This window comes from Anomalospiza imberbis, chromosome 3 (genome assembly GCF_031753505.1).
Source record: "Anomalospiza imberbis isolate Cuckoo-Finch-1a 21T00152 chromosome 3, ASM3175350v1, whole genome shotgun sequence".
Lineage (NCBI taxonomy): Eukaryota > Metazoa > Chordata > Aves > Passeriformes > Viduidae > Anomalospiza > Anomalospiza imberbis.
Window position 1 is genome coordinate 85,122,025 of NC_089683.1, and position 25,187 is coordinate 85,147,211.

The window sequence follows — 25,187 nt, forward strand, 5'->3', positions numbered from 1 at the left end:
GGGCACAGCTTTTCCTTTTACAGACATTTTGTGTCCTGGTGAATAGTTTATGTGTTTCACAGGATGGGGGTTCCTTCAGTCCTCACATGAAGTGATTTTACAGTCTAACTGAAACTTAGGCATTGTGTCTTGATTGTTGAAGGTCACTGTCAAGACAGTCAGACTCTTATTTTCTTTTTCTTGCTCTCATTATACATCCCTGCTTGAGCTGACAGAAGTGTCAGCTTTATTTCAGCATAACCTACATCTCCTCAGGGACTGTTCGCGAGCTTTGTTTCATCAGTCCCACTTGCGTGTTCCCCCTAGACCATGCAGAGCTGATGAGCAGGCTAGAGAAGAAAGAGCGGGAATGTGAAACAAAGACCCAGGAGAAGGACGAAATGATGAAGACACTGAACAAAATGAAGGACAAGCTGCAGAAGGAATCCTTGGAGCTGCGCCAGACCCGAGACCAGATGAAAGATCTGGTGGCTCAACTTAATGAGTTCTCGGTATGAGACTGGGAGTATTCCCCATCCTTGTTTAAAGGCTGCTAACTAGTGAATGATGAACAAAAGCATGTTTGTTATGCATGAAGCACATCTGTGGTCATAATAGAGAATACTTAGAAGCTCCTCAGCTTTTAGCTGAGACCAAAATCCCTGAGCTGGTGGTATAAAATGGTTAATGCATGGGCTGCTCCATTCCTTCTCCTCAGCCACCTTCCTTGCAGGAGCTGCTTAGGCATGTGTGTCCTCCTCCAGCCATAATTTTCACTGCTGAATGGGGTGACCCTGGTTGTTATTTCAGTGGAATATAGAGAAACCTCCCTGATACAAACGTATATAAGAAACAGGATTCCTATCATGCTGCAAGAGCATCTGAACTGTCTCAGAGCTCTGCAAAAGTGACATTTGCAGATGCTCCTACCTGTTTGATGCTCCTTCTATCCCAGCAGTGTGTCTGAGCCACCAGAACACAGCCCTGAGAAGCTGGACACTGCAGGAAGCAGATGGATTCCCTCCTCCTCTCTCCCACTTTGCATTAGTGAGGCCTAATGGCAGGTATTCAGTGTTTCAAACCCTTAGCTTTTAAACCCAGGAGTTCAAAAGTTCATAAGATTGAACTTTTCGCTTTTTTCATACAATAAAGAGAAAATAATACATTTTGGCTTCTTTTACTAGCTTTCTGTTTTTCTGAGCCATTTATGGTTCCTTTTTCCAGCTCTTCTCCACAACACCATGGGCTTTAAACTTTCTCTTAAATGAAAGCTGAGATTCCTCCCTTTATTGCATGGCTTTGAGTGCAGGAGGCTTTAAAGAAAACATCAAATATTTTGAGAGTCGTAATAAAATCACATCAGCTGGCAACATGAAGTTATTGTGCCTTTTAAACTGTTTGCTTTCTTTTTCTCTGTTTTTTTTTTTTTTTATTTTCCAGCAAGGGGGCAGCATTTCCTTCCCACCCCCACCACCCCCTCCTCCAGGTGGCCCATTAGCTTTGTCCTCTTCTCATATGTCTGAAAATTTGCCACCACTGCCACCTCCTCTGCCTTTCTCCAGCTGTCACCCGCCTCCTGCTCCACCACCTCCACCAGGAGGACCTCCTCTTCCACCAGGAGCACCACCTTTCTTCAGCATGGGGGTGCCACCCCCTTCAACAACCACCTTCAGCACCAGTGGCCCCAGTCTGAAGAAGAAATCTATCCCACAGCCTTCACATCCACTGAAATCCTTCAACTGGGCTAAGCTGAGTGAGGTAAGAAACTGCATGACTCCATTGATTTACTTTCTGAGTATACCCTAGTGTTGGTTAATGCCATTAAATGCAAAGTGGCATAGAAGCAAGTGGCTTTCTGTGGGCTGTGGTCAGTAGGAGTTATTAATTGTATTTAGGGATTCTCCCCAGTTCTCCAGCACATCCCCTGTGAGGAGCAAGGTGCTGGATAGATTGAGCTGCATAGGTGTGGGCATGCAAATGATCTGGTCAAGCAAAGTCGTTGTGGGGCTGAATACGTAAGTGAGAGCTGGACATCTCCAGGACTGGTGTGCCGGAGCTGCCCTCACTTGTACACCAGGGAAAAGGGTGACCAGAGCCAATGTGGGCAAAACATGGTGAGAACCATCTGGAAAACCAGCCACCTCTACTCTGGTAGGAGCCATCATCAAGCAGAGAAAGGTGTCCTGATTCTCCTGTTTGTTCATGGCCATGAAGGAAGCTGCCTTTCTCCTTGAAGCGTTAGAACTGTCTATAGGTGATAAAACTCCAGGTTGGCAAAAAAAACCTCAGAGGACTTGGATTCTTCCTTTTGCATTCATTTTCTTCTACTTTGGTTGTGTCTCCTTCCCCTTCACTTCTCTCTCTTCCTTCACTCTCTTTTTGCCTTCTTCTTTTCCCTCCTCTTCTCTTCAGGTCTTAATTTTTTAAACTGATTTAGAAAGAAAAAAGTGTCTGTGTTGAGTTTGGATTTCTGCCTAGAAACCCAGGTTCTCTTTTAGACTGAAATTCACCCAGGGCCCAGCTCTGGCATTTGGAATGAGTGTCCAGGGACCTCTGGAATGCCACAAGAATTCTCTCTCCCCCTCTCCCCTTTTCTTTAAAATAAAGTGAAGTAAGATATTTGCTGGACCGTCTGTGCTTGTCTATCAAGGCCACGTGGGGGTGTGGGAGAGAATGTAAGGACGAGGATTTATTTTCCTTTGCAGAACATGGAACTTAGTGCTCTGAAGAAAAGAAATAATAGCTAATATATGTATATATATATGAATTTATATGAAAAAGAGAGAGTCACAGGCGTTTCTGTTTAGTGTACAGTAACTGCAGGCTTATCTTGCCCTCTGGATAAGAGCGAAGGCAGCTGTGCTAATAAAATTGAAGACCTGGGTGGTGAGATGGCTAAAAGACACTAGTTTGAGGAAGCCAAAATAGTTGGGAAAGGGGGCATAAGAAGGTAGGGCCTTCATTTTGGAGTGTCTGCCAATGTTTGTGTTTTGAACCTGGTATGTGTCACTGTGCTCACTCTGAAGCCCCCTGGCTTCGCCTGCCCAGCAGAGGCACGGTCAGCAGCGGGGGACACTCCCCCGTTTCTTGTGAGAGATTCAGGGAGCGGCTAAGACAGAGCGCTTCGCCGTCTGCCTTGTATGGAGGAGAGGCGGCATCCGAGAAGTAATGAGGGAGTTGACTCACGGCCGGGGGAAAAGTCTCAGGTTTATTGTAAGCTCCTGGGAGCTCTGAATTCCATATCCTGGTGGCCAAAAGTGGCCACATGGCTTTCATAATCACCTTAAGTACCGGGGCGGAGACAAGGGGGAAGGACGCCCACCACCCAGTGGGGGAATTTGGGGGAGTGGAAGGCAGGAGGACAGACAGAAACACAAGCCAATGGAGGAAGGTTAAGGGAGGGACCCCTGACCTTTGTCCACTCACTCGTTGCCCAAGGTGGAAGATTTTGGGCGGGTTGGATTAGGAGCTGCATGATGGACAAGGCACCAGGGAGGGGTGGCATTGGAGGAGGGGCGGGAGACCTCAGGGTGGAACCATTGGGGAAAAATGGGGGGTGAAGGGGCAAACCATTACAGAACTGTTACAAAGATATAAAAACACAATACAACAGGTATGGTTTCTGCAAAATGGCAGAGGTTGTGGTGTCAATACAGGTGGCTCATGTTGTTACGTGGGTTGCACTTTGTTATGGAATTATTCAATTTCACTGACTGCTGGAGAAGGTGATGTGTTTTGGTCATCTTCCTCAGTTATCCTAGATTTCCTGCTTCGGTATCTTTCTATTCACATGGATATGAATCCTCTGAGCACAAAATCATGAGTAGGTTGGATGGATCTTGTTATGCCTTTTGTTACCTTTGCTACACTTCTGTGGTGTTCTCCTGAAATGAGCTGTCAGAGTAGCCAGACAGGAATGAGTGAGGACTCAAAACAAGCACACTGTCTGGGAGCAGCACATCTCAAGTTTTTGAGCCTGGGAAACGGAGGCTTGTAAGTGTGCACAGTATTTTTGTGGTTTGTGGTAGGGTTTAACTTCCAGTTCACAAGAATACAACTTTTCCCCACAAAAACATTTTGAGGAACAATACATGAAACACAGCAATGTGAGGGAACACAGTACTGGAAACATCTGTACATAAAGTTAGGGCTGCAAGTAGGTCAAATATTCAGCTCTTAGTTATCTCTGCATACTGTTTAGACCACCTTTCTCTAAGCAATTAGTACAGAATCTCTCTCAGGAGATTTTTCAGGTAAGTGTGAAGATGACTGAGGCAGCCCACAGGAGAACAAACTCCTCTCTGTCTATGCAGCCTGCCTCGAGGGAGTGAGGGAAAGCCAACAGAGGCCAACAGGAGCGTGAACAAGGCTGGCTGAGAGGGATTTATCTGCAACATACTTTCTCAGTAATGGAATCAAGGCTGTTCTCCAGCGCAATTCATATGACACCTTTTATTTTTTTCCAATGCTGATTTTGTCTTGGGAGAAGAGAACTGAGCTGTTGGGTGTTAGGAGAAATATCAAATATAGTCAGGCTCTTAGCAGTTGACAATGACAGATTGTCCACAGTTCCCATGGGCACCACAAAAAAAGGTTTGACTGGAAAGGATTTGTGCTTCTAACAAGGAAATTCCAACAGCCTGCTAATTTCCATTGAGAATTAAGGACTTTGTGTTAGTTTTGATGTAAGCTAATGACCAGTGGCAAAGACATTTAGATGCCTGGATGGGCTGAGTTCTGATGAAGCCCTTCCACACCACAGCTCCATTCATACAACACTGTAGCATTGTTTGTGAATTCCATTCATACAGTACTACACTAGTGCTGGTGCCAAGGATCACTGTTTTTAAGAAAAAGATATTGCAATATCCTGGAAGGATTCCTTACTTTGCTTCTGGGCAGCAATGCTCTCTCACTCTGAGTTTTACACAATGCTAAAGGTCAATCAGGGACCAAACATTTAGAGTAAATCCAAGCAATGGACTAGTTTCAAGAAAATTGAAAGTATGGATTAATAGTTACCAATTTGTAAAATATAAACATATTGATATGAAGCTCCCAGAATAAATTAAGTCAGCCTTCAACTGCTCTGCTTCTTATCTCACGGCTGGAAAAGCAGCTTCTTATCAAGTGTCCTGGTAATGACTCTCATCAGTGATGTCAGAGAGAGGCTTTCTTTAGCCAGCCCTAAATAGACCTGACTGGAATAGTTTCATAAGAAAGGTATTTGTTCTATATTCCATATAGGAGTTTTTGAAAAAGCTCAAGACACACACACAGAAAAACAAATCAAAACCACCAAACCCAATCTCCCAAATCAATCACATAAACAGAAAATGTTCATTTTGACACTAATTTTTTTTAAAAAAATTTCTATAATGTTGTCAATGATTCTGATTTCTGGGACTTTTTTTCCTAAAAGCAGACTGAGGTTTATGACATAAAATGATGGACTGCTTCTAGAGATTCGAAGTTAATGGAAAGAGTTCTCCAAAATTTCATTGTGAAACTACTCATAATAGCTATAGTGGTGCCTAGGCCTACAATGAAATAAAATAGCTATCTTGATTAAAAAACAGGAAAAAAAATACAGTTTTTGCTTGAAGTGGATTTTTCTCACACTGAAGAAATGATCTAATAATAAGAGAAAAGTTTGGAAAATGTGCTTTGTTCATATCACTTTTCAGATTCATAATGGAATTCTAAATTAAAATTTTAAGTTGCTTCCCCTTTTCTGGTTAATATTCTACAAATATTAACCTGCTAATAGGCAGAATTGCCTGCTCCAGTATTCACAGAACACTCATCATTTCTGTGGTTTCTCTGAACCTGCAGGTCAAACAAAAGTACTGTAGGTTTTCACTCATGCTGTGAAGTTACTGAGGCATGATGGACTTTGATGCCTTCCAGAATATCATTATTTATCTATCAGGGTGAATAAAATCATCCTTTAGATGTAGCAAAGGACAGCTTGATATGAATTGCAGAGCCATGAAATGCTGTCATTTTCTAATGTTATGTTCCTCAGCAAACTGGGATTCACTATAAAGGTAGAATGATGCAACTGCTACAGCGAGTGAATTGTTAAATGCAACATACCAAAAATTCAGCTTGATGGAGCAAATGCGTTGTCAATACTTGTTCTTATAAGATGTTTCCTGACCTGGTATGTGTCACCATTTCATTAGAGGATGCTTGGAAGTACAGTTCACGGGGTTTGCTTTACCAAGTGGGCCAAAATTTTCCAAAGCACAGGAACCACAGATCTTGGAAGATTTGTAGAATGAATAAATGAATGAATAAGCAAATAAATGAAGATGGAGAGAAAAGCATTACAGATAAAATTACTACTCTTTTTTTTAGTTTCTTTTTTTTTTTCTTTCTAGGGACAGAGAAGAAAAAACAACAAAAGAAGGAATGAAGAATTTATTTTAAAATTGTTTTTTAGGGAACATAAATATTTTTATGGTGTTGAGGGAATCATTTATCATAGCAACCACATTATGCAAGTCTGTTTCTCTTAAAATGCTCTGTCTTCTCTGGCTGATGACAAGGAACTATCAGCCAGTTAATCCATAACTGTGTAAACTGTGTATCAAGAGTTCAGTCCAGGAAGTTATCTGGCAGAAACATGAAAATTTTCAAGGACAGAAGAAGAAATAGAAGGGACAGGCCCATTGCAAGTGTGAGGCTGTTTATACCTCTCCCTGCCTTGATTTTTCTTTGACTGCATTAGCCCTAAAATGGGATTTCTTTGGTCAAAGTTCTGTTTGTGTACACCATTGCAATGGGTGCTGCTTTGGAATTTGTCTTTCTGCTACAAGTAGCATACAAACCATCCTGTACAGGACCAGATTCAGCCTGGCTTTTGAAATGAATCTGAATTGAAGTTGGAATAATTTTCACTCGGTTGTTTTCCTGGGAAAGTAGGGGGGGAACTACTCTCTGCAGTCCTCTTCTGAGTCCCAGAACTTCCTGATTTGGCACCTTTGCAGTTCATTCAGACTAGACTGTTCTGTAGGAAGTTATCACTGTTCTTGCCATTAGTGAGGAAACCTCACTCCCATGAGATTTTTGCAGCTGGACAGGTAGATGGGCAAGACTCATGAGTACCTGTCTTGAGTCACATCCAGCCTCTGCCAAACACAGCATACAGCTTTTTGGCATGCTCAGGGCTCTATCCCAGTGATGACTCTGAGGACTCCTGTCAAGAAATATGCTGCCATTTCAATGTTTGATTGGACAGTCTGAAACAGTGAGGCACTCAGAGAATTGTTCTGCTGTTCAAATACATCCCTCAGGATTTATAATTCATGCTTTACAAAGCCAGCCTGGAAATTGAATGAGAATGATCACTCTGCCTGGATGCTTCTCTGGCTAAGATTGGCAGTGGAGTTCAGGGCTAGGATAAAAAGAAAATTATAAAAAGAATTTGTCTCCTATTGCTTTGGCTCAGATGAGCCTCCCAGACTTGTATGCTGTGTTACAGTCACATGTTCTTCCTACTATGGAAAGGAGAGCCACACTGATTGCAAAGGATGATACAATGATATTGGTGAGCCTACTTAGGGATGGGTGCTGCTCACATCTAGGATATGCAGTCACTGTGAATAGCACTGCAGACACCCCTCCTTATCCTCAGGCACTCACAGGCTGTCTCTGGAAAAAGGGTGTTGGTTTTCCTCCACGGGGTCTGCCCTGCCAGGAATTTCCTCCAGAACACTTCACACTTTTATTTCCCCTTCATTTTATCCTCCTCAGTTTTTTTTTTTTCCTTGCTCCTTGAGCCTTGCGGCTTAGCACATTTCCCCTCATTCCTTTTGATGACTCTGAATGGGAAGTAGAGCCTATTCCTAATTAGTTCTGATAATGAAGTGCTAACGCACTTTGCTGTGTAGGTACAAGTCAGATACTTCAGAGCTGGAACTTGTGTGAGGGTTTCATCGCTATTGCTTGTGGTCCCTGGCTTTCTCTGCATCAGTGTTCTGGCTCTTCATCTCCTGGGATTTGCTTAGGTCTTTTCTTACAAGTCATTTTGTCCATTTCTTTTTCATTTAATCAGCATTTTCATTATTTTTGCAGTCAATAAAGTACAATAAATATACATGTCGTAAACTAAATGAACTAAGAATAGTGGTGTTAGTGGTGTGAAGAGCACCCAAAGCTTGTCCCACACAAGATGCACCTTAAGAGTCAGCAGGAAGGAGAAGGTAGTTTGATCTTTGTGTCCTCTGCCAGAAGGGATATCTGTAGTGAGAATGTCAGCAGGAGACCCAAGACCTTCACTTGGTGATTGCTAGGGTGATTGCTGATTAGTTAATTCGTGTACTACAGAAGCCTGTTTGTTCTGGGTTTGGTGGACAGCAAATAGGAGCTGAAGTCTGTGCCTGTCTCCCTCCCTGCTAATTATCTGCCAAAAAGCTAGGATTTGTGGCATTCAGGATAATGTTTCATCATAAGGCTTGTGAACATTTCCAGTTACCGCAAATGATACTGTTTCAGGGATCTGGGTATAGTTTGTCTATCTGGCTTGACAAAGACCTCTTGTAGACAAGGGAGTTCATGTAATAGGAAACAATTAGACTTCAAAGACTCAAAAGCTTAAAAGTAAAATTAATAATTTAAGTTACTTTCACAGGCAGACATAATGAAAACCACACACCCTTTAGGCTTTACAAAAGGATCTGGATAAATTTGCAAAAGGGAAGATGTGTCTGGGGTTTGTCATGCATCAGTGCTTTTCCGAAGCTTTTTCCTCTTGATGGTAACACTACTTTCAGCATGACCACAGATGTTGTGTTAGACAGATGGCCACTCTTGAAAGGAAATATGCTGTGGGATCATGGATAATGCTTGAGATGTGGTCTGCTAGTCTTGGAATGTGTCTTTTCATTAGAGGCTTGCTGTGATGAAAACTACAAAATAGTATTTTAAAAACAAATAAGAAAACCCAAACAAACAAACAACAACCAAAAAAAAAAAAACTAAAAAAATAAAACACCCCAAAATGAAACAATATTTTTTTCTCCTTTGACTCTTGAAACAAAGTGTGTCCTCTAAAATGACAACAGTAGTAGTAGTTAGCAATGTGATCTGTGAGTAGAAGAGAATGATCTATCCAAATGGGATTGGATGGTCTTAGCTAAATACTTTTGCTATCCAGTTAAAATATGTCCTTTCCTTTTAGGAGAGGATCCATGGCACAATCTGGAATGAGATTGATGATTTAAAGGCATTCAAGGTGCTGGATCTAGAAGATTTTGAAAATATGTTCTCCGCATATCAGAGGCACCAGGTAGGAATGAACTCTTCCATAACTTTTCTGTCTTGAATTTCTGGAGGAGAAATTAATACTTAACAGTGGTCTGAGCCCTTGCCCACCTGCAGTCAGGCTGCATCACTTGATGCTCTGCCACTTTTCAAAAAATCTGAAGACAAAAATAAGTTGGGATGGACACATGGGGCAGGGTCTAAACTTCTGATACAGACATACTTCATACTCACAGGCAGCTCTCAGAGACAGCACCTACCAACAGGTAATGCTCTAGTTAATGTCATTGGCCACTGACTTCCAAAAGCTGCAGAGCTTTACATTTATATTTGCATATCAAACTTCCTGTTTCTCCCATTCATCCAGAGAAAAAAGGCTGTAGTTCCCTGAGTACAGAGCAAGGTGTCTGTATTAGCTGTCTTTCATTTTGTCTATTTTTTCTTAAACAGCCAACTGCCTGAATTGGCTAGGTGACAGAAACGGTCTGAATTACAGATTATAGAACAAACAGCATACTTTAAAAGTGACCATTTATTAGAATGTCTATTTTCCCTCCTCTTTTTCTTGGAAAGCAAGTCACTTTCAGTCTTTCTATCTCCACTGAATGAGATTTAGCAGCAGGCAGGTTGTACTTTCACTCCTTGAACTCCCCCAGCTTTCCTTTGCTTTTGGAGTATTTTCAGTGTTTTGTATGCTGCAGAACTGGATCATAACTCTGAAGTTTTAGGAAAAGAGACAGACCCAACTGCCATATACAACCTTTATGATTATTCCTTACAGTGAAAATAACTACTTCATTAACTGACTCAGTACCTTAAAATTAACAATCCAACCCCTTGTCTTTGGATTTTCCATCTTCTCCTTATCTCTTTTATTTTTCTATCTAATCCAATAAAAATAATCAATAACTCTTCTTATTGAGTTCACAGCCACATGGATAAGCTGTGAAGAATGTGATGTTAACTGTTGCATGATGAGATTTCATTTCTCATTCTGCTTCTGCAAATAGCTGATGCTGTTTCAGTTGGTCCCTTTCTCTTTCTGTAAATCACATTCCTTGAAACAATATCTTAGTTCCCAGAAGGGAAGAAAAAGACACAAAACTTCGGTGCCCTTAAGAGATTGGATTTAGACACTGTCCCAAGAGCTTCTGTTCCAATGTTTCACGTGCAAACCTTGCAGCTTCCTCATTATAAATGACCTTGCAAAGCCTTGCTTCCTTTTGTCCCCAAAAACCAAAGCCAAAGCTGTCCTGGTCTCTGTTAGAATCATACTATTTATGACTATGTTACCAATCACTGGAAGGCAGCCTGAGCTATTCAGCCATAAACTAACCTGACCCTTACCCCTGCCTCTGTGGGTCTCTGAACAGTACTCTCCCATCCTCATTAAACATACTTAATGACGGTGGCTCCAGAAACTAGAGTAATACTTGTGTATGCTTCTTGTATTCTTGTGCAGTTAGACATCTTGCTGCCCTTACAGCCTTTGTTGAGGTTTTTACATTATTTTGAGTATTTTTTTTCTCCTTAAGTATTTTGTTGTTGTTACTTTACATGATACTTCCTATTTCATCCATACTTGCTTCAGTGTGAACTGGATTCCAATAATCAAGTCCTCATTAATTTTCTTTTTTTTTTTTTTTTTGAGACCAGGCAACCAAAATTGCTTTTGAATTAAAAATTCATGAGAATTTTTTCAGTTCACATCTAGTCTTTTTTCTCCTTTATGTATGGAAAAGTTCCTCTCTGACCAAGTATGTGTTTACTCTGGGTTTGTGACTTTTAAACTTGATCCAAATGTCTGTAAAAAAAATGTCAATGCAAAGCCCCGCTCTTTTGCATCTGAAATGTTGAATGAGTAGAGATAAATACATTTCTTTCTTTGCTGTTATTAACATGGCCATCATGCTTTTTCCAGTTTCATTTACATTAAATAGTTTTTCTATTTTCTAATTTTGTTAATGACAGAGGGTCTCTTCTCCTCTCTCAAGCCCAGTGTGTCCTTTTTGTTGGCTAGGAGGGAAAGCAAAATTGTCCACTGTACAGAATGCTGGACCAAGTATTCTTACACTTGTCTTTTGACCTGGCTTTAATCTTACTGTGTAATATTGACCTTTTGATTCAGTATAGCTGATGTTTTCCTGGAGTAATGACTAAGTCATGAAATAGTTGGAATCTGTCTTCCAGAAGTGCTGTACTGCCTCTTTGGCTGTTACTGAGTGCTTTCAAAATACTTGGCTACAAGTTGTTAAAGGGTATTACGTGCCATTGAAACAAGTTTTTGCTTGTTATATTTATTAATACCCACAAACTGTGCCTGTGCATCAGGACAGGAGAACTGACCCTCAAGTTATAACCTTGGCAGTTCTTTCAGTAAGGCTCTGGACTGGATTTGTAAGGGTATTTAAGCATTATCCTAGTTAATATTTAAAGACCTAAAAGATTTATGCCTTGGAGACCAAATTTATTATTTTCATAAAAGACCTAGGACTCTTAGTTCTGTGACATCTGCTGATTTAAAATATGCAAAGAAATGCTGAAATACCTTTGAACCATCTGGGCCAGTATTACTTGCTAAGCATTATATGCTCTTAGAAAACAGTGTGTGTCTAAATTCAGCTGCCTTGTTAAACTTGGTATCTTTCTCTGTGCTAATTTTTGGCATGTTTCCTTCTTCATTATTTGTGACTGCTGCCTGCATAGGACCTGCTAACTAACCCCTCCTCCTGTAAGCAGGTGAGTATCATTGTCTATTTCCTGATCCTCTTGCCATGTATGTGAAGGGGGAAGTCCTGGACCATGCCATTATGGGGTCACAGCTCATGCTACTCTTTCATGTGCCCTTGTACTCTGCTTTTTTAATGGGGAAGGTGATACAAATAATTTTTTTTTGCTGTATTATCTCTGTGATAGGAGGTAGTTCTTGTTCTTTCACTTGCTTATATCTCACTGCTGGTGTCTGTAGTCCCTTTTTTTATGATCCTGAGGAAAAAAGACCAGGGACAAAGAAGAATGTCAGTGTGAACTCTACCTTAACCAAAGTAATACTCTTGAGAGGAGAACAAAAGGGTCTCTCAGGGAGCCTTTTTTCCCACTGTTCCTATTTCTGTTCTGTCTGCTTTGGAGAGTACTGAAGTCTTCAGATGTGCTTACTAAGCCACAGACTTCCTGATAAAGTAAATATTTCTTTGCATAGAACTGGGCACTTTGGCAAAAGGATTTATGCCATCTGAGGGGCAGAAGAGTTCAAATGAACAGCTGAAACCCTCAGAAAGCTCAGCAAAAGATTAAAATCGTGTTTTGATAGAAATATTGGATTATGCACATGTCTTTAAACTGGCTACCTCTCAAACAAAATTCTTGGCAACAGTTTTGGTAAAAGTGATGCTATCAGGAAAGGATTGTTCAGATATGATCATAAGTGTCTCTGGTGGTTTCAGAAGAAATTAGTTCTCACCCTGGAGAAGTGAAGTACCCATACAGGGAACTGTATTTGGGAAGTCTAGTCACAACTTTTGCCACATGGGGGAGGTTAACATGGCAGCATATCAAAACAAGTCAATATGGTAGACGTAGTTCTCTGAAGTATTGATAATTGCCAGAAGCTAGGGTGCTGCCATGGTACAGGTCTTCAGCTAATCAAAATCAAATTGTATTTGAAGCAAGGCACCAAGGTGATGAACGTATTCCACATGTATAGTCATTTCAGTACTGATATTTTAGCTGAGTTCTGAATTTGCAACTAAAATATCAAATCTGAAATACTCTTTGCAGCACATAACATGGTGTTATCCCAGGTGAGAAGTCAGTGAAGGATGATGGCATAAAACTTAGTCATCTTGTCTGTCAGGTTGACACCAACTCCAACTGTTCTTGCATTCAGGGTTTGGGCTCTCTCACATAAGCTAGTCGTCACTGCCTCCTTGCTCCTCTTTTTCTGAGAAAATATGGATAGTCCATATGCAATCTGTTTTCCTTGAATTAAGCTTGGAATCTGGCTTTGGTAAAACCTGAGACTTCCATCTGCTTTTGCTTACACATGATTCCAAGTAGCCATAAATACCTCTCTCCTCAATATGAGTTGAAGGGGATCTATTTTTAGATGAGTCTAGCCCTTAAGACCAGGGAGTGGGTCATGTCTGAATAGTTCAAGTTACTCATCTGTGTTGAACCCTGTGGGTTGGGGAATTGGAAATGGCATGGACACTATTATATCAATTCCTGCTGGATGGCTTTAAAGAAAGCTGGCTAAACCCCCACCTCCCATACATAGCCAAAGCGTGAAACATTTTTTCCCTTGGGATGGGTGCTGGTTATCACTATCCAGGTGTCCTTGTCTGCAAATATTAGCTAGTGAGGAGCAGTGAAGCTTTTAAACCAAGAGCACAGACCAGCAAGTAGCTTTCTTCCTTTCAATAGCTGCACATCTCCATATTTCCCTGTCTTCCTCCCCACAAACTGAGAAAACTTAAGAAAACTTTCAAATCTCTACATGCCAGACTGTTCTGGGGGCACTCCTCTTGTTGGTATTGTTGCTTATTCTCTCAGAAATAATAAACTTACCCAATGCCAATTTTGCCTTTTTTGGAAATATAATTCGATATATTGAGTAACATTGCAATTTTATTTCTGCCAAGCTAGATGCTTTGGGCACATCTAGAAGAATTTTTTAAGTGCATGTCTTCAGCTGATGCATTGTACCTGCTTAAAAATGTCACTTTCTATTGGTAGTGGCTCACTGAAACACTTTTGGATGTGGCTGCATGAGTCCTTTGTATATCCAGGAGCAGCACAGATTTGTGGTAACTGACTGTAACAAGAACTGAAATGACAACTAGCAGTATGAACCTATGATTTACACTGAACTCTCAAATGCTTGGGTGTCAAAATCTCTTTAGAGATTAGTCATGCTGATATAAGTAAGCCTTGAGTTGCAGAACCTTGAGTCCTAAGAGTGAATTCTAGGAAGAACCCATTCTGTGTGCTTGCCATGATCTGGCATGTTTCCCTGAGTATCTGCTATTGGCCACTCCCAGGGACATGATGCTGGGGTAGATGGACCTTTTGATCTGACTCAGCATGCTTGCTGTTATATGCTAAAAAAGAAGTCATGTTGCTTATTTGATGGGTGCATTCAAAGCTTTATTATACTGGTAAATCTCAAAATCTCAAGGCCTGACAGTATGGATGTCATGAAAAGGCATTTTTAAATGGCTCCTACAGCAGTTAGCTGGGAAAATAAAAACTGGATGGTCAGGCTGAGCTTGCAAATATTTTATCTGTGTGTTATGATAAATGTTCTGGACTGGATTTTCAATTTTTTTCAGGTGATGAGTATGGCAATGGGGTTATATAGACAACTTTGTCAAAGGTTGTTTTCTGTATGATTAAATGTATTAATTAGTTTTTAAAAGAGAAGATGGTTTAAATGTAGATTTTTACCATTTAGTAAAATATATTTAGTAAGATAAATGCCATCATGCCCTAATGTTTGCATCTCTCATATAATATGGATTGGTCAGGTCCAATGGCAGCCATAAGACATAACAGAAGGGATTTTATTGCTTGTGCTGCAGCCTTTCAAGAATGCTGTGTAACCCCTGGAGAAGCCATCTGCTGAAGGATATGCTGTGACACCAGTGAGCTTCATCATAATGTGCCTGATTCTCCTATCACACCCATTTTTCATATTAACATAACATAATTCTTGGTAGAGTGAGTCCAATTGGTCAGAATCAGGTCCAGTATTTGGGATCAAAGATGAGCTTATAGATGTTAATGAATGATTTCTGTTTGTCTAGTAATAGAGGATCTACCCCCATGCTTTCTGCCTTTGTCTTCTTTTGTTATTGTGTGGGTGGATTTTTCTAGGTTGGGATGGGTTTGTTCATTACACTGAGCTAAGTCAATCAGTCTTGAGTGAGAAACATAATACTGATTGTTTTCTCTCCCTTTTGAAATACATGCAGAAAGAGATGGGCTCAACAGAAGACCTTTACCTCTCCACACGAAAGGTGAAAGAGCTCTCTGTGATTGATGGCCGGAGGGCCCAGAATTGTGTCATTCTCCTTTCCAAGTAAGTGTGCTAAGCCTTAGCTCACAGGGTGTGTCATAATCAATGCAGAGGCAAGAGGGGATGAAATTAAACAAATGGGTGTGTTTCTTTTCCCAACTAGACCTGCTGTTTAATACCTGCAGAGCCTCAGATAAACCTTTCTTACTGTGTCATAAAAACACGTTTCTCATACGTGTTATCTCACTTAATAAAAATATCCACACACATACATGTTTTGTGTGTCAAACAGGTGGGCATCAGCTTCTATCTGAAGACTCATCATCAGAAAGTGATCAGTACTCATTCTAGATGAAAGCAACTCTTTGGCAGTGCTTGCACTTCGCTCTAAGTAATGTGTCCCCCATGTTCTGTGTCTGTCATTTGTCTCTGTTCTGTGGGTTTCTTTCTAAATATTGCTCTGACCATCTCCCTGGAATACAGATGCTGGAATACAGCAGAGCTGAGTGTGATGTTCATTTTTGACTTGTGGTGAAGACAGTGGTAAACACAGGCATTCATATTCAAGACCCTGAGATGAGCTCAGCTGGTTAGAGCATGGTGCTAATAACATCAAGGTTGTGGTTTAAATCCTTGTATGGGCCAATTACTAAAGAGTTGGACTCAATGATCCTTGAGGGTCCCTTCCAAATCAGAATATTCCAACAAGAATTAAGTATTCTATTTGTAAATTAGGTTTTTGAAGCTAAGAGTTGCCTTTGCATATTCCTGCAATGACTAATGCATTCAAATGCAGTGACATCAGGGCCCTCTATATTTTTTCGTGTCTTTCTACAAACTTGAGTGCTGGGTTTGAGGTCTGTCACTATCAGATTTGTGCAGACACTGATCAAACTGGGAAAGTTGCCTTTCCTACCAGAGTGGGGACAACAAGGCTGGAGACAAAACCTGACAAAACTGTGGCAGCACTGTGTGGCAAAAGTGTTTCATTGGGCAGTAGAAAATATGGGTTTATATGGATGTGAGACTTGTCTGTTCTATCAAGCTAATAGTTAAAGCAAGGTTGCAGCCAGACAACCAGGAATGGAGTGAGTTCTTTCCCTTGCTTAGTGAAACCTGTGGAGGCTATCATTATGCTACTTATGTGGCATTAGCCTGCATGTCAGCAGGACTCCCACCATCCAAACCTTCACAGAGGAAAGGCTTACATTTCTCTCTCTCTGCAGCAGTTGCCAACACATGTCTTTGCTGGTGTTGGCAGCTGGTTGAGGCTGGGGCCTCTAGAGGGATAGGGAGGCATAAGGGCACCAGGATTTTCATGCTGTTTGATGGACCTACTGAATTGTGTCTGGGGTTCAGATTAACTCTGTAAACAGGTGGAACATTTCCTGGAAGTGGCAACATCATGTGTTTAGTTGGCTGGGCTGATGAGGATCCAAGAAGGTGGTTCATGACTTGGTATGGCACTAGATATTTATTTGTAAAAATCTTCTGTCCCCAAAACAAATGTGGGCAGCAGCAGTGGATATTTTTCAACATTCACCTCCTCTGCTGTGCAAGTCTGGGCAATCTTATCTGAGAAGAATCCTCTCCATACAGAAAGAGAGAGGGGACAGTTTCTGTGTTTTGTCTTTATTTTTGCTGTCTCCAGCAACAAGGACATTGAAGCATGAACCTTGCACTATAAGATACATGTCATGTGTTCACTCCAGGCATGCCATGAAGTTAGTGCACCTTGAACTGCTAGTCTGGACTCAAACCAGAGGTGAAAAGCTGTGCTTTGTGAATGTCAGATGCTTCACTAGGAAACATCCTGCTCTTATTGTTAGCAGGTCTCACATGGAAGATAGAGATTTGGAGACTGCGGTGTCCCTATGGAGCCTGCAAGTTTGCACTGTGCTCTGTTAACTGTGCTGCTGTGGAATTGGAAACACCACCGGCCAGGGCTATCCCACTGGCTTAGATAATTTACTGTTTGTAACAGATAATGTTACACCCAGAATCAGAAATATTGTTCAGGTTGGCCCAGGATTGGTATTCCTCACCAAACTTCCCTTTTAAATGCAACCAGAAAAGCAAAAATTTTTGGGAACTGAAATAGCACCTTTATATTCTTGCCTCTTTTTTTGCAGTTTGTGCAAAAAAAATACAGTTCTAATATTAAAGACAGGGATTGGGAGGAATGGCTGCAGACAATAGTTGAAAGGGCTTTATAACCCCTTTGCAGGTTTTTTCATTACCACATGTCTTCCTCCTTGAGATTAGACCCTGAAGAAGAGACACTCACAGCCAAATCATCCCTACGCTGTGCTGCATTGCTGCCATACACTTGCTGCTCCTGCAGCACACCTCATACACATGCATGGGAATGTGCACACACATGCAGTGAGAGGGGATTTAAAACTGATAACAAACAAAAGGAGTTTGGGCAACCCAGCCGCAGCCCCAGATTTCAGGTTGCCACAGTATCTGCCAACAGCTGTTTCCAATTGACTCGTACCATGCATATATCCCTGTAGTTTATTCCCCCTTTGTTTACACTAAACCATCATGTCCTTTGAAGTAAAATAGCTGCATGGGTTGGGTTTTCTTTCCCTCCTCTACTCAAATGTTTTTGTTTTACTAACACTGTGTTAGAAGGGGTCAGGCAGAGCTCATATTTCATATGATCCAACAAGCCAAAACCTATAAAGAGTGAGAAATAGATGTCTGTTGCTTTCTTTTGCAGAGAGACTGCTACATGGTAGGCTGAAAAGAGATGAAAATTGAATTGCTAGTTGATTTTTGCCGACATCTAACAATTCTTAAACCTTCCTCCACAATCTCATCTTTATTTCCATAAAAATTTCAACTACTCAATAGTAGCATCTTTTATTTTTCCTGCAGAGGAAGAATTAAGTTGTCCCTGTTTAATAGAGTCTGATGGATCTAAACCAAAGCTCTGTTCCACAGGCCATCTTCAAAGGCTTAAAAAAAGCATAAGATGAGTTTCTCTCACAGTACTTCCAATAGGCTGTAGTTCAACCAGGACATGGAACCATCTGTTTGAAGTGAGTTCAGGTACCCACCAGCTTCAAATTTAGCTTTCTTAATGGTGTTTCAAACATACAGTTACTTATGTCACACTGGAAATCTGCTATCTCTCATTAATTTCCTGATGTCTTCAGTTTCCTCCAGGCTGTTGTCAGACTTGTATAGTCTGGAAGAATCATTCCAGATGCCCATGTTTCCCTGCTTTCACCTGGCAGCTGGAAATTTCTCTGACCTCTCTCACCACTGTGGCTTCTCCCTGCTTCCATTACTTTAAGTAATTGATAATATGTTCACAGCTCTGTTTTTGCAGTGCCATTTCTTTGAATGTTCTTGCAGAACATGCCCAAGATATGTATTGTTCACCGTCTTGCCCTGAGAAATGCTCTGGAGAGATTCAGTTATTTGAGACATCTTGCTTGGAAGAAGGCTGAATGTATACTTACAGAACTTTTTTATGCACATTATTTTGCATGAAGTCCAAGAAAATAATTCTGTCAGTGTTTTTCTGAATAATGTGATGAGTTTGTTATTTCTGTGGCTCAGTGAATCGGCAGTAACCTTCTCAAGAGGGTGGAAATGATAGGTGTGCTGGCAAAATGTCATAAAACCAGTAGTAGCAGAAAGCAGAATCTGACTACATAAGAATAGTTTTAAATGTGAATGTGACATTAGACCGGTACTAGCAGGCAGGTTTATCAAATGTTTGTGGCTTTGTTAATTCAGACATCAGTAAGGGAGAAGAAAAAAGGCTTGGGCAGAATTTCCAATGAGAATACAAAAGAGATAAACTATTTTTCTCACATCACTATACCTCCTCAGTGCTTTTAAACTCTTTCAGCTGAGACGTTAAGGGGACGAGCTATTCAGCCAAAGTCAGTCTCTGTGTACCAGCTTTGCACTGCCCCAGTCCCTGTGTGCCTTTATGCCATGTGACAATTCAGTGTTCACCCTTGTTTTAAGGTAAATTTGAAGCAGTATGATATTGTGGGGTACAGGTCAATGTGTCATGGGGGACACACTGATACAGAAAGAGCTGATTGGACTCAACATTCCTGTTCCTCAGTGTGCTGTATTGAAAAACACTGGGCAGTAACCAGTGCCTGCTGGGTTCCTGAAGAGATTTTTTTTGTTTCAAATAAAGGTCCATAATAAATGGCTTTACCTGCTATGCTAAGTCCATACCCCAAGGCAAACTGAACACGTTAGTCAGTGCCATCCTGTCTGAGATCACAACTAGGAACCTGAAGGTTGTGGTAAAAGATGAACCACTGCCTCATCAATATCTCATGGTAATTTGGGGATTCCCATATTTGGTCCTGCTTTACTCTTCTTGGCTCAGAAAGATAGTCAGCTCCAGATCCTTCTTGGAAGGTAATTGAGAGTATTTGAATACAATGTTGCTTGGTTACTCATAAGCTTTTGCTGAAGGAGAACAAGAAAAGAAAAGCCTGGGGTTTTTTTTCTGTATTTGCCAGAATACTTTCACAGTGATGTTCTGAAAATGCACTGATGGATTTTTTTCCCCCGACATGTTGATATAATGGTGTAAGATGTCCCAGATGTTGTCCCACAAAGGATAAAACACTATTGTCTTCACTAATGAGATGAGTGGGCAACTGAGATAAGTGGATGTGGAAAGAGTGGCTGCATCTTTCTGTCTTCTGGCTGAATATGCAGTTAGACCAGCCTGCCTCCTGAATGCTGCTTCTGAGAGGAGGCCTTTATGGGGTTAGTGACAATTAGTATTCCCAAAATGTAGATATTGAAAAGCCTGCAGTTTGGGAGCTGTACAGAGCCTTAGGAGAGCTCAGGACTTAGAGAAGGCTTGTGTCTCATTCACAAAGTTCGAGAGTGAATTAACTAGTAGCCTGTGGGAAATGACTTTGTGGAGATGGAGTATTCTGCAGTCACTAAAAGCTAAGATTTGGGTGAGCTGTGCAAACTGGCCTTAGGACATAGCTAAGTATCAATCAGTGTCTGTCACTGTCACAGCTACTACTAGTGGCCTCTGTTGGGAGCACTGTAATTCAGTAGGAGGTATAAAATGTCCTTGATACATGATAATCAGTCCTCTTCTCCAAGGTAAAAGGAACAGGGGATCTGTGATCGCTATGGTATGGGAACTTAACATAGCTGCAACAAAACTCCATTTCTCTGTTAGTGGGAAAGTATGCTTCCTTCTCAAAAGCTAGGAAAGATCCAAGGAAAAAGCCCATGATGTAACTCACTTTTTCCTTGGAGGGGGGGATGGTTAATGAGTGACAAGCATTTTGCATTGATTCATGGGAGGGAGAAACAGAGGGGGGAGGTTACTGTGAGTTGAATCAATGGGTATATTTAAGGAGAAAAAATGAGTGAGCACTGGGTGTCTGTAAGGGAAGCTGATGTAAAACTGCAACATGTCTCCCAGGCATGTTCTGAGTTAGGCTGCCAGCGTTCTCCAAGAGGATGAAACAATAAACCACTTGATGTCTGCAAGTGAAGCTGGTGTTAAATCAGTCAAGGTGTCCTAGGGAGATTAGTGATGAATTACTCTGCAGAGTCAATAGAGATTATTCATGACACTGGAGGGGATAGAGGGAGGCAGGCTAAGTACCAAATCAGAAGTTATTTGGTACTTGTTGAGCTTTAACATTGCTTGAAGATGACTCAAGCGGTTGGACTTCCATATACTGCTACCAGATGTATGGGTGAGGGAAGAAGGAGGGAGTATTCTGGGTAAAGATCCTTTTCCTTCCTCATCTGGCTAGTATCAGGCTCCTGTTGAAAAAAACAGGCAGTATCTGTGCTATGAATGAATGTGCTGTAGCTGAGGAAAGGGGCACTGTATTTTGTTCTGGTCACATTTAGTTCCTGGGTCGTGATTCCAGGATACATGATTGCAAGAAGTGTAAGGCAGAGGGACTACAGCTTGAATTGTATGCTGTTCCAAATTGAGTTACCTCCAGCAGCTGGAGGAAGAGTGCCTGGATCTGCAAAGCTTGTAAGAAAGTCATTGCAGCTTTCCAATAGATACTAAAATGTAATTTCTGCAGTATAAATTTTTGGGCCATAATTCCACTTTAATTTTGCTGAGTTTCATATGAGTTTTAGGCTCTGTGGGATGCCTCTTTTCAGTTTTAAATGGAAAGATTTTACCCATCTGCTTTATGTTCTTCTTTAATCAGTTCACCTGCTTCTGTTTAAAAGCAGCACATCTGTTTCACATTACTGCTGGCCATCTTTAAGATCTGCTACATGGCTGGGCATGAGTTTTGAAAATACAAGAATCAACACTTGATTAACAATTATTTGGCTGGTTATTCAGTTTGTAAATGGGAAGGTCTGTGTTTTGTGTCATTGTTGTTTTTGAAAGGCATCCTGTCCCAGAAGAACAAGCCCATTTTGGAAGAGTCAGATTGTTCTGCTGTAAATCCTTCGGTACTAGTAATTAGATTGGTAATAATCTAGGATGCACACCTGCAGGCACCATGACACCGTTGCAGTCCTGTAAGTGACCAAGTTAAACTGCTTCTCGGCAGGGAACTGGCAAGCTTTCTGCTTTTCTCTACTGTGGGCTAAACCATGCAAACCAGATGTTTTTCTGCTGATGGCTGGTGGGCACAGAATCATCCAAGAAATCAAAGTGTCTGTATAACTCTCTGTCCTTGGGGCTCTCAATTATTTTTGAACAGAAGATGTTTTCAAATGTATTTAATGCTGATGAATGGCAGCACACAGAATCCTTGGAAACCTTGGGCTCCTGGACAGAACAGTAAGATCAGTGGTAATATATGCAACACCGTTGTGTTGATGTACCTCAAACCTGTTTATTTGGTCCTGTTTACTGCATCCCCAAACACACACAGAGGTACTTCCACTGTGTAATAGGTGATCAGTGAGTAATTGCTCCAGTTATTTGCATCGAAAATACACCCTCATTCTTTGTAAACTCTGTGAAAGTAGCAACAAAACCCCTCCACCCTGTTGTTAATGGGCTGCTTTATTTCATTCCTTCTCACAGACCGTGTGCCTGTGTTACAAATTAAGCCTAATCTGCAGACCACAGATTCTGGAAAATGCAAAGGTGCTCTCTGAAAAAAAAAATAATTAACAAAATGTAGCACTTTAAAAATTTCAGGCACTATATGTTTGGTCATGTGTGTATGTGTCTCCTAGGGACCAGGCCCACAGCCACCAGTTTCAGCCCTTCTCTGCTCATAGTGTTTGATCAGTTCACATAGACACATCAGTCACATAGCCATGGACTTTACAATTCACTATTTAAGCCAAAAGTAACTCTTCCATTTTCTGATTGAGGCTGTAGAGCTTTATGGAGAACTTCATGTACTGAAGTTTGCTGTTTTCATCCAGTGTCAAACTAATGACCTGAAGTGAAAAGTTTCCAACCTTTTAATTGTAAAACTCTTAATCCTTATATCTCATCTGAGCATGGCCCAGTTATGAAGCTTTTCTGGAAATTCAGTACTTTATCTTGCTTATCTGGTATCAGTTTTCCCTCCGTGTGGAAAGATGACATGATAACCAACTTGGAACACAATTCAATTAGCAGTTAGTTCAGAGATGTAATACTTAGAAGATCTCAAATGTCTATTGATTCACATTTTAGTTTCTAGCTGTTGGTTATATTGGGCAATATTAAAATATTTTAGTTTCTTATATTTATTAACATTTCCTGTCTGTAAAAATAAAGCTTTTTCTTTTGCTTTTACCATAGTTTTCCAAAAATATGATTCTTTCCAAATCCCAATGGCAATATGAAATTTCAACATGGGACTTCTTAGTACTGAAGACTAAAACATTTTGCTTCGTGCATCAGCCTCTTATTTATATTTGCATTTTCTGTTTCTACTGTTAATTAATTATATTGATAGTAGAAGGTCCATGGAGACTGTAAACTTCACTCTTCAAGTATTTCTTTTACACTCTGTTTCAGTCCCAAAACTGAGATTTTCTTGTGGATAGCTTTTCCTTTATGGTTCACTTCAGTATTCCCTACTCTCCTGAAATGACTGAGTATTATGGGTTGGAGTTGGTGCATTTCTTTGTTGACATCTATCCTGAGAACCACCAAGTTCATTTCAGGTATCTATCCATCAGGCAACATCTTGGTAATGACAAATTTTGATTACTCCTAATCTGTCCTGGATTTTGAGTGTAGACCTTGAGGCTTCTTTTCTGTATTGATTCTGTGTTCAGTTGTAGCTGATGACTCCTACTCATTGTACACAGATTGACAGGAGTAGGTGGTAAGGAGAGTGTAATCTTAGTACCTCAGATAGCATTAAAAAGCTGTTGTTTTCAGAGCTTGTATCACAATATGAAACATAGATATGCAGATGCTGTCTGTTCCCTTGTCATCTGTCATTGCTGACAGAGTGACATTTCCTAGCACAAGCAGTTTTCTTGCAAGAAAACCCTTTCTCAGTAAGGGAGTTTTCAGTCCCCTTATTTGTTACTCTGGGAGATGCTTTAATAGTCACAAGTCAGGGTGTTACATGAGCTCACAGTCAGAAATCACATGGGCATGAATGGTTTTACTATAGCAAAAGAACTTAATGAAGGTGGTATCTGGTATGGGGGAACTTGGAAGTACTTTTGATCTAGGAGGACTTTATTGTTATCAATCACCATCTGATTTTTGATATGCATTTGATTAACTGAAGAGGATAAAAATATATTATTCATAAAACCCCTGTCTTTAGAGCTGATTGATTCTTCTTACTGAATATTCTAGAATAGCAACTTCACAGCAGAGCTTACTGTGGTTGTTTCATGCCTGTTTGCAGCGTTTCAGGCTTCCTACTTTCTGAATTGTCAGAGTCACTTAAGCTTTGCACTAATGGCTCAATGTTGATACTTTTGAAAGGTTGAAGCTGTCTAATGAAGAAATCAGACAAGCTGTCTTGAAGATGGATGAACAAGAAGACCTAGCGAAAGATATGCTTGAGCAGGTGAGAAATATTAAAGTCAGGTACAACTTATTTTTAGGTCCTACACTGCCTTTTCTTAAGTGGATGTATGTAGTGGCACTGCTGGTTTTTCTGCAAATGAGAACTTGGCCCTGTCATGTCAGTGGAGCTGCACATGAGAGCATGAGAAAAGTATTTTTCCCAGTGTTGTTGGGTATACCTCTGTAGTGTAACTGTTTCTCTTCCTGGTGCAAATTTTGCATGATTACAGGTGGTATGAGGTTTATTTTTATGTCCTCTCTTTTCCATAATTTTTCCCATCTCTACTTTTTCCTGCTGATTATTTATTGCTGCTGTTTTTTCTTTTCTTTTTATTCATCTCCCTTCTTTACCTGCATTTTCTATCGGGAAGTGCCAGGAACCAGACCACATAGGACAATGGTTAGAGCCAGGACTAGGAGGGAGCTCACAGGAACATTAGAAGGGGAGCCAGGGACTTCCATCCCCAGCACCTGGTTTACTGTATAACTTGTGAGGAAAAAAAATCCCACAATTACACCACCATTGCCCAATTTTCATTTATAGAAGGTGACAGATGATGCTTTTACCAAAGAGACATGTGATAAAGTTCCTTAGAAGTGTGCAAAACATTTTAATTATGAACTGTCTAATAAATGTGATTCCTTCTTTCTGGGCACTCACAGTGTTTAATCATGCACAAAATGCTTTTCCATTTTGTAAATTTATAGCCTACTTGTCATATTATCTGAATGACCACAGCTGCTCCAGAAGTCACTGCAAGCTTCTGATGCTCCACACCTTTGAATATCACACATTTGCAGAGTGCAATAAAGTATTAGCAAGTGGCAAAAGGCAGAGTGCTTCATATGCCTTGTGAGCGGATTTTGTGGGTATGAGCTGAGGCTGTGTGCAGGGCAGTATTTATAACCATACTAAAGCACAACTACCACCAGTTC

At 40.7% G+C, this 25,187-nt stretch overlaps 1 protein-coding gene across 5 annotated transcripts in view; it reads left to right on the forward strand.

Annotated features, from left to right (window-relative positions):
• DAAM2 (dishevelled associated activator of morphogenesis 2) overlaps positions 1 to 25,187 on the forward strand; it is a 208,049-nt gene that overhangs the window by 157,670 nt on the left and 25,192 nt on the right. For 4 of the 5 annotated variants that reach the window (XM_068185504.1, XM_068185503.1, XM_068185506.1 and 1 more), the window contains 6 exons: positions 307 to 491; positions 1,420 to 1,737; positions 9,167 to 9,274; positions 11,956 to 11,988; positions 15,222 to 15,328; positions 24,168 to 24,252. In XM_068185504.1, coding sequence (XP_068041605.1) covers positions 307 to 491; positions 1,420 to 1,737; positions 9,167 to 9,274; positions 11,956 to 11,988; positions 15,222 to 15,328; positions 24,168 to 24,252 — 836 coding nt within the window. The remainder of the gene's footprint in view (positions 1 to 306; positions 492 to 1,419; positions 1,738 to 9,166; positions 9,275 to 11,955; positions 11,989 to 15,221; positions 15,329 to 24,167; positions 24,253 to 25,187) is intronic. The other variant, XM_068185507.1, reaches the window with a different exon arrangement.